This window comes from Tamandua tetradactyla, chromosome 3, assembly GCF_023851605.1.
Source record: "Tamandua tetradactyla isolate mTamTet1 chromosome 3, mTamTet1.pri, whole genome shotgun sequence".
NCBI lineage: Eukaryota > Metazoa > Chordata > Mammalia > Pilosa > Myrmecophagidae > Tamandua > Tamandua tetradactyla.
This window is the reverse complement of record NC_135329.1, coordinates 155,531,876-155,545,549: the sequence shown is the minus strand read 5'-3', so window position 1 is coordinate 155,545,549 and position 13,674 is coordinate 155,531,876. Positions and strand designations below refer to the sequence as shown.

The following is a 13,674-nucleotide window of genomic DNA, read 5'->3' as shown; positions in this document are numbered from 1 at the left end:
TATAGCACAAAAATAGGGTATTTGTTTATTTTTCCACACTGTGTGTTTTTCAAATCTCTCTCTATGGTTAGAGAGAGAATTTTTTAGAAAAATGGGTAGAGAAACCAGGTCATCCGTTTTCAGCTGGCTATAAAACTTTAAGTGAAAAAGTTCACTTTGTACATCTTAGACATGTATGTAGATACAACAGAACAGGTTTAAATGTCTGAGCTACCACCTTAAATATCATTTCAAGGAGTCAGTAATCTATGATCCTTGTACTGAATTTAGCTTGTGACCTATTTTTGTACCACCCCAAGTTGAGAATCGTTTTTTACAATTTTTAAATGGATTATTTTTTTAAAGTGACAATATATGGTCTGCAAAGCCTAAAATATTTACAATCTGGCCTTTTACAGACAAAGTTTGCAGACCCCTGATTTAAGTTGTACAGAATTCTGGCAGCACAATTCAAGTCCATGTTAATGTTCATTAATCCCATCATGAATATAGCAATGTTCTGAAAAGGTGCATTCTGATGTCATTTGTTCGAATTCCTTTCTCTTTGTTTTTCTTCACCTTCAACATCAAAGTTCATCCTGTAATAATGATTGATAATGTTTTCTATTTCAAATGTTTAGTCAAAATTTTAAACATAAAATTTCTTGAGAAAAAACTGAAACAGAAAAACACTTTCATTCACTGAAACCAAGAAAATATAGATTCATAACCATCTCTTTTCTTTTAGATTTGTATAATACATAATTCTCAAAGCAGGCTGTAAATTTATTTCGGGACTTGAGTTCTCAACTGTCTTATATTCTAATATAGTTTTACAAAACTAAACTTTTCAGAGGCTGCGCTGTTCTTTTGTCCTTCTTTCTTCTTAAATGGAAAGAATCCAAGATACATAATCTGTGATTATTTTAAATTCCATTCAGAAAACACTCCAGTATTCATTAACTCTTTGGTCTGTTTCTAAGAATGCTCTAGAATAATACTGATTTTAAAAAGGAATAAAATGAACTGCCCCTCTAAAAGAGCTAGCAGGCAAGAAGGTTGTACTGCTTCTTGATAGATAAAAATTCAAGGAGGTGCCAAGACGAATATGGGGTTCAATACATTTTGGCTATACCAAGAACAAAAGAATATTTTTTATTAAAAATGTTATGAAGCTCTAGTATACTTCTTCTTACCAATTCAAGGCTTAATTTGCCTTTAATCTATGGTGACAGTGACTACTTTTTGTTAAATGGTTTTACTTGTCCAAATTTCTAAGGATTATTTTACCTGTTTGACACATAAATTATCAAAATTTGTTATTGCTTTTTCTTATCTTAAAATGAGCTCAATGCTTGCTCCTTACCTTATTTTTCTTTCTTTGATTTTGTAGAGTTTCCAACTTTTCATATATTAAGGTTGCAATATCTTTTGCATCTCTGGCATCTATTTGCTGTCCCCAAATATTTTCCTAAAATTAGAAGTAGTCTTCTTATAATCTTAAGTATTTAATAAAAACATTACATTTTCATCTAAGAAACTGGATTAAATATGTCTTAAATGTTCCTTTTGTTCCCCAAACTTAAGAGACTGAAACTCAAATTTCTTCAAGGAAATAATGCTGCAAAACACAGTTAACCCACAATATACCTGAATTAAATACTGATAATAGTGTCATGGAAAGTGTAAAATAACTCCTTGGGAAAAACACATTTCTAACTCAGAATGCCTAAAGATATCTAATTTGTATAAGAAAAGAAGTCTCCAGAAGACTGAAATAATTATAATACAGTCATTGGCATTGATAAAACCTTGACCAACTACTACAATCGAAAGCAATGTATACCGTATACCCTCCTGGTTCTCATCTACCCACAGCAGGAAGGTGGCTGAAAAGCAGGGCAGGGAGCAATATATCCTCATTCTGGATCTGGGGCAACCTGCTTCCTCATGCCTGGTGTGAACCCCAACTCTCAAACAATGACAAAATTTTGTTTTTGTGTTTACCAGTCTGCCTGGTTTGTATTTGTGTTGTATTCACAATAGCCAGTTTACTCCAATTATTATTCTGCTTTTGCCTTTCTGTCTGGTTGCACCTCTGGATCTACTCTGGCCTTTCAGTTTAGACAGAGGCATTTTGGGTCCTAACCTTGTCCTGTGGATTCCACAGGATCTTTTCAAATTGAAACAGCCCTTGGTATGGGCTGGTTAATTCTAATACTGCTCACTGTAGTGGAATTTCTAACATCATTCTACCTGAATAAACCCTTATATTTACAACATCCACTTCTCAGTTTTGAGAACTGGGAATTCGAAAGGAATGACAGTTCAGGTTCTAGTATAAGCTCCTGTAGGAATTCTGCCTACTCCAGGGTGTTCTTAAGATAGTCAGAGATTGCAAATTGCAAAACCTTCTGAAAAATTTACATGTCTGCCAATTCTAGACTTCTGAAATTCATCATCTACTTGACTTATTTAGTCTATTTTAAAATGATTATAATTAGCAATAAATAATATCAGGTTTTGATTCTTTCTCAAAGTGTATATCAGACAGCATGAATACATGGCAAAATTCTTGTTTAGTTAATCACATGTCTAGTGTTTAATGTCTTATTATTTTAACTTGGCAAGATGAAGTTCATGATTTTGTGTCAATGATCATAGAGTATAATTTGAATTAGATGCCTAGTTTACTTATTGGGAAGATGCATATTGTCAGTGGCTCCAAAATGTAATTATGGCTGAACCAAGGAACCCTAACTTTTATTCTGTGCTTTAAGCCACTAATAAATATTACTCAATATAAACACCCAGACACTAAGGCTCAGAGCGCAAAAAAAAGCTAACTGAATTTGTAATGTACAAATGATGTTCTTGTGTCTAATAACCATTAGTCCTTGAACTCATTGCCACTATGAATTATTTAAGTTGGTGTGTGCTCTCTGATTTTTTCCTTCTGAGTTCTATGCCTATTGTGGAGTAGGAGAAGAATATTACCTGCTTAGAGGCATAAGGTTCACTTTTCTCAGGCAAAGAGGACTGGCTTATTATATAAAAGTTATATAACAAATACTGGATTTTGCAAAGTAAAAATATGCTATAAATTATGTTATGCTTATCTCCAACTTCTCCCTTAATGGAACATTGTATACAAATTAGATAAAAGATTAAGGTAATTAAATATGATGAAATAAACTAATCTATTTTAAAAAGTTAAATAATCAACAAGGTTGTTTTAAACCAGGAGTACTTCACAGCTGAATACGGCTTGCAGACAAATTGTTTGTCCTATAATCTTAAAAAGTTGAATTACTTGCCAACATAAAAAATTAAGTTTCACATCTAAGCCCAGGCTTCTGGGTTCTCTTAAAAGATGGGTAAGAACATGTGGCCTGTATTTCCCGATGGTTAAGGGAAGGGACACGGTCTCCAGGATATCACATCTATCAGTTCCTATTATGGAAAGCATTAATCATTTGCGTGGGGTTATTTTTTGCCTCCTATAGGCATCTGAGTCTGTGATCCCAATTTCTTTCTTTATCTCACTCTTGGATGATGATTATTTTAAAAACTATTTTCTTTTAAGGCTGTGACTTATAATAAGAAAAAATAATTATTTTCATCATCCCAATCCTAAACATTTCAAAATCATTCTCTCTCTCTGTCTAACACACTCACACAGATACTGAGTCACAAAGACATTGAAGGAGATGCTATCATAATACCTGAGTTAACAAAGAGGACGAATACAGAGCCTGATAAGTTTGTAAATGGTGATGGGCAGAAGTGGGGCTAACAAGAGTAAGTTGTGATAGTATGATTCTAAGCTTTCATTACCTTGATAAGTCAGAGGACAGTGCATCTGTATTAGGGGTGCTAGGTAAACAGGCTCAACCATACTTATCATGGATGGACAGGATACCCACATTCAACACTGGACAGACCCCTCCACATCCAAGAATACAAAACACAAACCCACCAAGTAGATGTTTTAAATAATTATTTACTGTAGTTGCTATATGATATATTAATTTTGGAGAGTTCTTAGAGATGGTATCAACTAACAACCTTTCCTTCATAGGATGATAACACCAAAGTCCAGAGAGAAAGATCACATAAAGGGAGTAACCACCAAGTCTCTGCAATTTTCATTCTACTGTGAAACCGTCTTAAGACTCAAGGACTTTATAAAGGGTATCCCTGAAACAGCTACATGCCGATTATTATATTTATACAATAGACTACATCATTTATAGTCAAAGGAGAAGAGATAGACATACATAAATAAGAATTTCCACTTAACTTTTTGGCTTTCTGTTTTATTAGATACTAGTGAAATAGTTGATTACAGATGAAATTTGATGGTCAGGAAAACATCTTTCATTAGAATGAGGTTTACTGGTGGGGAGGCTCTGATAGAAAATGATAGTAAGTTCTGGGAGAGGAACTGACCAGATGTAACAGAAACAATTCTTTTCTCATAGAAATTAAAAAAAAAAAGAAAACAAAAATGTCTACTATCAAGCCATACATTCAATCAACCAAGCAACCTGATATTTTTTCCAGGTTGAAAGAAGTAGTAAACTGTTTTTCCTTTCCTTTCTTTCGTTTTTTTTTTGAGGGGAAATGGCAGAGATAATATTTCAAAAGTATTATGATACTATGACAGTATACTCTTACAGGTTTTTCCTTTAATGGAAAAAATTAATTATTGCTTTTATACATGTTAATTTTGTAACAAATAGGAAACAAAAATTCACAGAAAATTACTTTGAATTCTACCACTTATAGAAAACCAGTATTGGGGTATACGGGTAGTTCAGTGGTTAGAATGCCCACCTTTCATGTGGGAGACCTGGGTTCGATTCCCAGACTATGCATCCCCCCGCACCCGCCCCCCCAAAAAAAACCAGTATTAATATTTCATTATGTCTTTTTCTAGTATTTTTCCTGTTCGTGAATAAAATCTTAAGATAAGTGAGGTAATCATATCAACTGTGAGAGAAAAACCACTGAAAATCACTTGATACATATGTAAATAAATGGGAGCTTGTTTTGGTAATATGCAACAATGTCAAAAATGACAAGGGGAGAAGAAATGAGAAAAAGCCATTACTTGAACTGAGAACAAATCTTTTGAGTTTGGCCCCCTAAAGGGAGGAAACAGAGAAGAAAGCCTATACATACCTTTGTTCTTTTATACATACCTTTGTTCTTTCATAGGGATAAAATTTAACAGTTGGATAGGCTCTAACACCAGCTTTTTGGCATGTCTGAGCATAAGCTTGACAGTCTACTTTTCCAGCTTTCACTTTTCCTTTAATCATCTGAAAAAACAAAATTATGGTTGGTTATTTTCTCTTTGGCATAAACTATTCTGGCAATCAAAAAATAATACATACTAAAAATTTCAAGTATTTATAAACCTAAGGATTAATTTTTGGAAAACTTAGTTTTCACACTTCTCTTTTGAACAAGATAGTTGCCAAATTCCTTCCAGCTCCATAAGCCTCCTACTCACCCCGAGCCTACTCTTCAGTAGCAAACTGTCCTCTGCCTTATTGAGAAAATTGAGAAGCTTCATGCTTAATTATATCAACTTCCTTCTGCTATCCATACCTTTTGTGCATCATGCCCACAATATCCCAGTTTCTCTTGTCATCTTTCCGCCTCTATCTGGTCTCACATGCTGAGGCAACATTCTTCGTATCATGGAAGGCTGAATAGGCCATTTACATGCTGGGTACTTGCCTGACACACCTCTCGCTCTCTCCTTAGCTATATACATATGATGGAAAAAGTATCCCTTCTCTGACTTCATTAGTTTCTTGGGTGACCACTCTGCTTTTCTCATTCTCTCTCTGAGCTGTAGTCTACTCTTTTACTACTTTCTCATCATCTACTTTTTTAACAGCACATTATTGACTGACTTCTGTTCTCACTGCTACTCTGAAACTATTCTAAGGTCTCCCAATGACTCTATTTGGCCAAACTGAACAGGTATTTGTCAGTCATCTTAATGGACACCATACATTACTAACCACTCCCTTCTTTTTTCTTTCCTTTCTTGGAGTTTAAGATACTATGCTTTCTTGGTTTTTCTACCACTCTGGCTGTTGTTTCTTTTCCAGCATGTGGGCTTCCTTATTTACCTAGCCCTCAAATTATAATACCCAATCAGAGTTCTGTCTGTGGTCAACAATTCTGTATTGTGAATAATTTCCCAGGAAGATTTTATATACCTAGATACTGATGAACCCCATCCTTTTCCCTTGATTTCACATTCAACTATGTACTGGCCTGCTTCAGCAGTGGATGCTTCATAAGCATCTCAAACACAACATATCTAAAATGAAATTGTTCCATATTATCTGCTCTTCTTCCAGTTCTTACCATTCATTCTGGTCAAGCCAGAAACAGTCAGTTTAGTCTCTTCCTTATCTATCACAATCTATCCAGCACCAAGTTCTGTTTATTTATGTCTCTCATATCTATTTACTTTTTATCACTGCTCCCCTGATCCTGGTTCAGGTTATCTTTCTCTTTAGGAAAATTAAAATATCTCTGCTGTCTCTAGTTTTGCCCCTAAGGCTGGATTTTCACTAGCCAGACTAACTTGTGCTGCGAGAGCACCAAGCAAAGCTGTGTGCAAAAGCATGCATACACATACACAAACTATACTCACACTGAAGGTCAGAGAAATCTAGAAATGTAATTTTAATTGTTATTTCTACAACGTTTACTTTATGTATTAGTTAATTTGTATTTTTAGTTACTTAAGGGAAGGATTATATTGTTTTTCGTGCTGTTTTTCCTGTCCTATTGACCCTGGTTCAATCCATCCAATGTGATCTTTCTAAAATGTGAAAACTGATCCTGCTATACTCAAAAGTTCCCTATGAAAGCTTAGAGTACATTTTGTACTGTATGAAATCACTGTGGTAGAGTAGGCAGCGTGAATAACATGGGAGAAAGGACCAACCCTTCTGCTTTCTGCCTGTCTGTTGAGCACCAGCTTTTGCCATTCCCCTCCAGGACTTATACTCTAGTAATACTGGACAAACAGCAGAGATCTCGAATATGTATTCCTCTCTCACGTCTCTGTTTCTGTGTAAATACCTTCTTCTCTGCTTGGCGTATTCTCCAGCCAACCCCTTCAACTGCCTAACTCCTATAATTCTTATCTCAAATGCTAATTTCTACAGAGCCTTTTGTCTTTTGCTAGGATGACTCTGACATTCTTCTTCCCAAGCTTCCCCCTCAAGTCACACTAATTCGACCACAGCAATTATCTTGTGGAACTGAATCTTTATCTTCCTACCAGATTAACATTTTCTTAGACATGTAACTTTTGTTTTTTCATTTTTGTAGCCCCAGTGCTTAGCATAATGCCTTTTGCTTGGATCTTAAGATTTGTTCAAGAAATGATCTTTCTCATGTATTTTCTGTAATATTGAGATAAACTTGTGTAACAATATGTATAACCAAGCTAAGTTTGCAATACATGAGGGATGAGAGAATAAGACATTCTGTTGGACATACTGGAGAAAAAGGAAAAATAAGGAGAATGAAAAGATGCTCAACATCACTAACTATTAGGAAATGCAAATCAAAACCACAATGATATACCATTTCATATCCATGGTAATGGCTATGATTAAAAAACAAAAAATAACAAGTTCAAGAGGATGTGAAGAAATAGGAACACTCATTCATAGTTGAAGGGATTGTAAAATAGTAAAGCTATTAGTGGAAGACAGCTTGGCAGTCCCTCAGGAAGCTAAGAATAGAATTACCACAACCTGGAAATTCTACTACAAGGTCCATACCCAGAAAAGTGGAAAGCAGGGACTTGACCATATATTTTTACACTGATGTTCATAGCAGCATTATTCACAATTGCCAGAAGATGAAGCAACTCAAATGTCTATCAACTGATGAATGGACAAACAAAACTTATACATATGATGGAATATTTTTCAGCTGTAAAAAGGAATGAAGTCCTGATACATGCAACAACACTGATGAACCCTGAGAACATTGTACTGACCGAAATAAGCTAGGCACAAAAATATTCTATGATCTCACTGATATGAACTCAGTATAATAAGCAAATTCATAGACATAGAATGTAGAATATAGGTTACCAGGGGATATGCTGGGGTAGAGAATGGGGAGCTAATGCTGATTTGTACAAAACTTCTATTTAGGTTAATTGGGTATGCAGAGTGGTGATGGATAGTGGTTATGGTATCACATATTGTGAGCTGAGCTATGTGAATGTGGTTGAAAGGGAAAGTTTTGGGTTATGTATGTTACTAGAGGAAAGTTAGAAGATGATAAAACAGGATTGTATAACACAGTGAACCCTTTTGTGTACAATAGACTGGGATTAAAAGTACAAGTATAAGAATGTTCTTTCATGAATTATAACACTTGTAGAATGCTATTACAAGGTGTTAAAAGGGTGCTTATATGATGCTGGAGACCTGGGTTCTATTCCTGGTACCTGCCCATGCAAAAAAAAAGAAAAAAGTAAAAGAGTGCTATATGGGGAAAAATATGCCTATTGTAAACTATGTTAATACTACTATTTCAATATACTTTCACCAACTATAACGACAATACCACGCTAATGCAAAGTGTCAACAAGGGGGTAGATGAGAACGTTATATATTGTCATGATTTTCTGTAAACCTACCTACAGCTTCTAATTAAAAATAATTAAAAACATTACGCTAAGTGAAAGAAACCTGACACAAAATATTACATATTGTATATTATATGATTCCATGTATATAAAATGTAAAGAAATATATAGAGGTTATATAGAGCAGGAGAAGGATAGAGAGATTGAGAGGTGACTATTAAGGAGTATGGGGATCTTCTTTTTGGAATAATTAAAATGTTCTAAAACTGATGGGTGATGAACGCACAACTCTGTGATTCTACTAAAAGCCACTGACTGTACACTTTGGATGGATTGTATGGTATGTGAATATATCTCAATTTAAAAACGTCTTTTAAAAAAGTAGATATAAAAAGAAGATAGTATGAATAATCTCTTATTTGAATGATCAATCTATAACTACAATAAGCTCTTATGGCTTTTAAGAGCCTTGAAATACCTCTGGTAAAAAAAAATCTTATGGCTTGGGATACTCAACTTTTGTTTTGGCCTAATGGAACTGGTGCTGATTTACTTATTCTAATGAGTGTTTTATGCAGCCAGTGGCAGTAATTCCATGATTATATAGGCAAGGAGGTTCTGAATCTGGATTAGGTTATTAATAGGACTGCTATGATAGAAAGAAGCATTAAAACCCAGGTGATATTCAGTTTAATTTTACAAACATTTACTGAATCTGGTACTGAGGATGAAATACAGATAAGGGACTTTGCCCTCAAGAAGCTCATGGTCTTAGAAAATAGACAGATATGTAAATAAATAACACGCATTAGTACACTGCTGGAATATAAGATATCAAAGTGGCTCTGATTAACTGAAAAGGGCAAAAAATGCAGAAATAGCACCATCTAAGCTGGGTTTTGTAGGAGACAGAGGAGAAAAATCCAGATGATCAAAGTAAGGAAAGGGCAGAGAGAGAGGAGCAGCGCATACATAGGGATGAATCAGGGTGTCATGTTCAGAGAACCTTGCCTGTGGTGTACCTGGAGAGTAAAGTGCGAGAGGAGAGATGGAGATAAAACTGAAGAAGGAAGAAGGGTCAAACCAGGGATCTGAAGTCAATGGATGAATGTCAAGAAACTTGGTTATAATAGGAAGCCAGAGAAGACAACATTTTAGAAAGACGATGAGGGAAACAATGAAGAAGGTAGACTGGCAGTATGAGACAAATTAAAAGGCTAATATACAATGATCTAGTTGAGAGATGATGAAGGCTTGGACAAAGAAGCTAGCAGTGCTGATGGATAGAAGATAGAGTTGAAAGATATTTAGGAGATAGAACTGATAGGATTTAGTGATTGGAGGGCAGCAGAGTATTGGTGGTTGGGGAAGAAATAGGGGAAAACTGAGATTTCTGGCTTTCACGGCTAAGTAGAAGATGATGTCATCAACCATTATATGGAAGATGATAGCTAAAAGCTTTAATAAAGAACAAAGAAGTCTGCAAGGGTTAAAGTCATAGAAATGAAATATAGTTTTAAAAATTCACAGGAAACTTTTAAGAAGAAAATTAAGAATTTACAATATTTTATCTAATTATTAAAACATGCATAAAATTATGACTTAGTTAACTAGCTAGATAAGACTTACCCTAGCCAAGAGCTCAAATTCTGGAGCAAAATTTTGGCAAGGTCCACACCAAGGAGCATAGAAATCAACCACCCAATGATTCTTCCCTTGCAAAACTTTTTCACTGAAAGTCTGAGGTGTGAGATCTATGGATACTTGAGGTAAAAATCTGTGGCAAAGGATAAAAATGATTTTTCACTATATAAAAATGAAGGATATATCAAAATACAATAATGCAAAACTTTAAGTTAAAAATGACTTCAAAGAATGGCAGTGTAATAAAGCACAATCATATTTTGGTAAATTATAACTTTAAAAATATTTTTATTGATAAACAACATACAACACAAACATTCTGAACATACAAACATTCCATACATGGTGTACAATCGATGGCTCACAATATCACCACATGGTAGTATATTCATCACCATGATCGTTTTTTAGAACATTTGGATCACTCCAGGAAAAGAAATAAAAAGAAAAGCCTCATACATACCATACCCCTTTACCCCTCCTTTTCATTGACCACTAGTATTTCCATCTACCCAATATATTTTAACCTTTGTTTCCCCTATGCTTTCTCTATACCCCTTACTATTCCCCCCTTTCATTAATCACTAGTATTTCAATCTATTCAATTTGTCTTAACATTTGTTCTCCCTATTATTTTATTTTTAATCCGTATTTTTTACTTATCTGTCCATACCATAGATAAAAGGAGCATCAGACTCAAGGTTTTCACAATCACAGTTACAGTGTGAAAGCTATATCATCATACTTTCATTTTCAAGAAACATGGCTACTAGAACACAACTCTACAGTTTCAGGCATTTTCCTCTAGCCTCTCCAATACATCTTAAACTAAAAAGGGGATCTATATAATGTGTAAGAATAACCTCCAGGATAACCTCTTGATCTGAAATCTCTCAGGCACTGAAGCTTTATTTTGTCTCATTTCTCTCTTCCCACTTTTGGTTGAGAAGATTTTCTCAGTTCCATGATGCTGAGTCCCAGCTCATTCTAGGATTTCTGTCCTATGTTGCCAGGGAGGTTTACACCTCTGGGAGTCATGTCCCATGTAGAGAGGGGGAGGGCAGTGAGTTTACATGTCGTGTTGGTTGAGAGAGATAGGCCACATTTGACCAACAAAAGAGGTTCTCTGGGGGTGACTCTTAGGCCTAATTTTAAGTAAGCTTAGCCTATCCTTTGCAAGGATAAATTTCATAGGAACAAACCCCAAGAAAGAGGGCTCGGCCTATTGATTTGGTTGTTCCCACTGCTTGCGAGAATATCAGGAATTCTCCAAATGGGGAAGTTGAATTTTCCCCCTTTCTCACCATTTCCCCAAGGGGACTCTGCAAATACTTCTTTATTCACTGTTCAAATCACTGTGGGATTTATCAGGGCATCAAATTGAACAAAACTACAAAATCTCAGGCCCTATTCAAGGTGCCAAGTATTTATGGTGTTCAATTAACCTGTCCATGTAAGTTACATTAGGAAATTCAATAGTCAAAATTTAAATTTTATACCATACAAACATTTTTGCTTTAGTCTCACACAAGTTGAAGTTTTAAAATATGACTGACCATCTATTTTCAATGCCCTGCAATATTCACATTCCTTCGTTCTTCCTTTTTCTAATTTTAACATTTAGTCACTATCATTGTACACTCTAGGCATTCCTAGATTATACCATATCAGCCTTTATAATCTCTCTTTCCTTTTGGTTTCATATGTGCCCCCATGTCCTCACTCTATCATTTTCACATTCAGCTTCATTCAGTAAACTTACACTATTGTGCTACAATCAGGTAGTGATGCATTATCCATTTCTGAATTTTTACAATAAGTTCTGTTATACAATCTGTACCCCTTCAACTCCAATTACACAATATCTACTCTATTTCTATCTCCGGATGACCTCTGTTCTTAACTGAAATTCTCCAAGTTCATTCATTAATGTTCGTTCATATCAGAGCATACAGCATTTGTTCTTTTGTTTCTGGCTAATCTGACTCAGCATAATATTCTCAAGGTCCATTCATGTTGTTACATGCTTCATGATGTTGTTCTGACTTAAAACTGGGTAATATTCCATCATATGTACATATCACAGCTTGTTTAGCCACTTGTCTGTTGTCTGAATAGCTACCTATCAATGGTATTGCTGGATCATATGGCACTTCTATACTTAGCTTCCCGAAGAACCTTGAAACTGCCTTCCACAGCATTTGTACCATTTGACATTCCCACCAAAAGTGGGTAAGTATGCCTCTTTCTCCACATCCTCTCCAGCACTTGTTGTTTACTGTTTTATTGATAATGGCCATTCTGATGAGTGTGAGATGATATCTCATTGTGGTTTTGATTTGCATTTCCCTAATAGCCAGGGAAGTTGAGCATCTTTTCATGCACCTTTTAGCCATTTGTATTTCCTCTTCTGAGAAGTGTTTGTTCATGTCTTTTGCCCATTTTGTAATTGGGTTGTCTTTTTGTTGTTGAATTGAATAATCTCTTTATATATTCTGGATACTAGACCCTTATCTGATATGTCATTTCCAAATATTGTCTCCCATTGTGTAGGCTGTCTTTTTACTTTCTTGACAAAGTTCTTTGATGCACAAAAGTGTTTAATTTTGAGGAGTTCCCATTTATTGATTTCTTTCTTCAATGCTTGTGCTTTGCATGTAAGATCTAGGAAATCCCCTCCTAACACAGGTTTTATAAGGTATTTCCCTGCATTTTCTTCTAAAAGTTTTATGGTCTTAGCTCTAATGTTTAGTTCTTTGATCCATTTTGAGTTAATTTTTGTGTAGGGTATGAGATATGGGTCCTGTTTCATTCTTTTGCATGTGGATTTCCAGTTCTCTAAGCACCATTTATTGAAGAGACTGTTCTGTCCCAGGTAAGCTGGCTTGACTGCTTTATCAAAGATCAATTGTCCATAGATGACAGGGTCTATATCTGAACACTTTATTCCATTGGTCAGTATATCTATCTTTATGCCAGTATCATGCTGTTTTGACCACTGTAGCTTTGTAATATGTCTTAAAGTCAGGTAGTGTTAGACCTTCGACTTCATTTTTCTTTCTCAGGATATTTTTAGCTATTCAGGGCACCCTGCCCTTCCAGATAAATTTGGTTATTGGTTTTTCTATTTCTGCAGAGTAAGTTTTTGGGATTTTAATTGGTATTGCATTGAATCTATAAATCAATTTAGGTAAAATTGACATCTTTAGTCTTCCAATCCATGAACACAGTATGCTCTTCCATTTATTTAGGTCTTCTGTGCTTTCCTTTATCAATTTCTTGTAGTTTTCCTTCTATAGGTCTTTTGTATACTTAGTTAAATTTATTTCTAAATATTTTATTCTTCTGGTTGCAGTTGTAAATGGAATTTTTGCCTTGATTTTACCCTCAGATTGCCCATT

General features: G+C 35.0%; 1 protein-coding gene across 1 annotated transcript in view; it reads right to left on the bottom strand.

The window, feature by feature from the left end:
* Positions 1-13,674, bottom strand: part of DNAJC10 (DnaJ heat shock protein family (Hsp40) member C10) — a 78,886-nt gene continuing 65,212 nt past the window's right edge. The window contains exons 20-23 of the mRNA XM_077154374.1: positions 10,259-10,406; positions 5,187-5,306; positions 1,346-1,450; positions 1-578 (exon numbers count right to left, since the gene is read on the bottom strand). Of these exons, the coding sequence (XP_077010489.1) occupies positions 567-578; positions 1,346-1,450; positions 5,187-5,306; positions 10,259-10,406 (385 nt within the window). The 3' untranslated portion in view covers positions 1-566. The remainder of the gene's footprint in view (positions 579-1,345; positions 1,451-5,186; positions 5,307-10,258; positions 10,407-13,674) is intronic.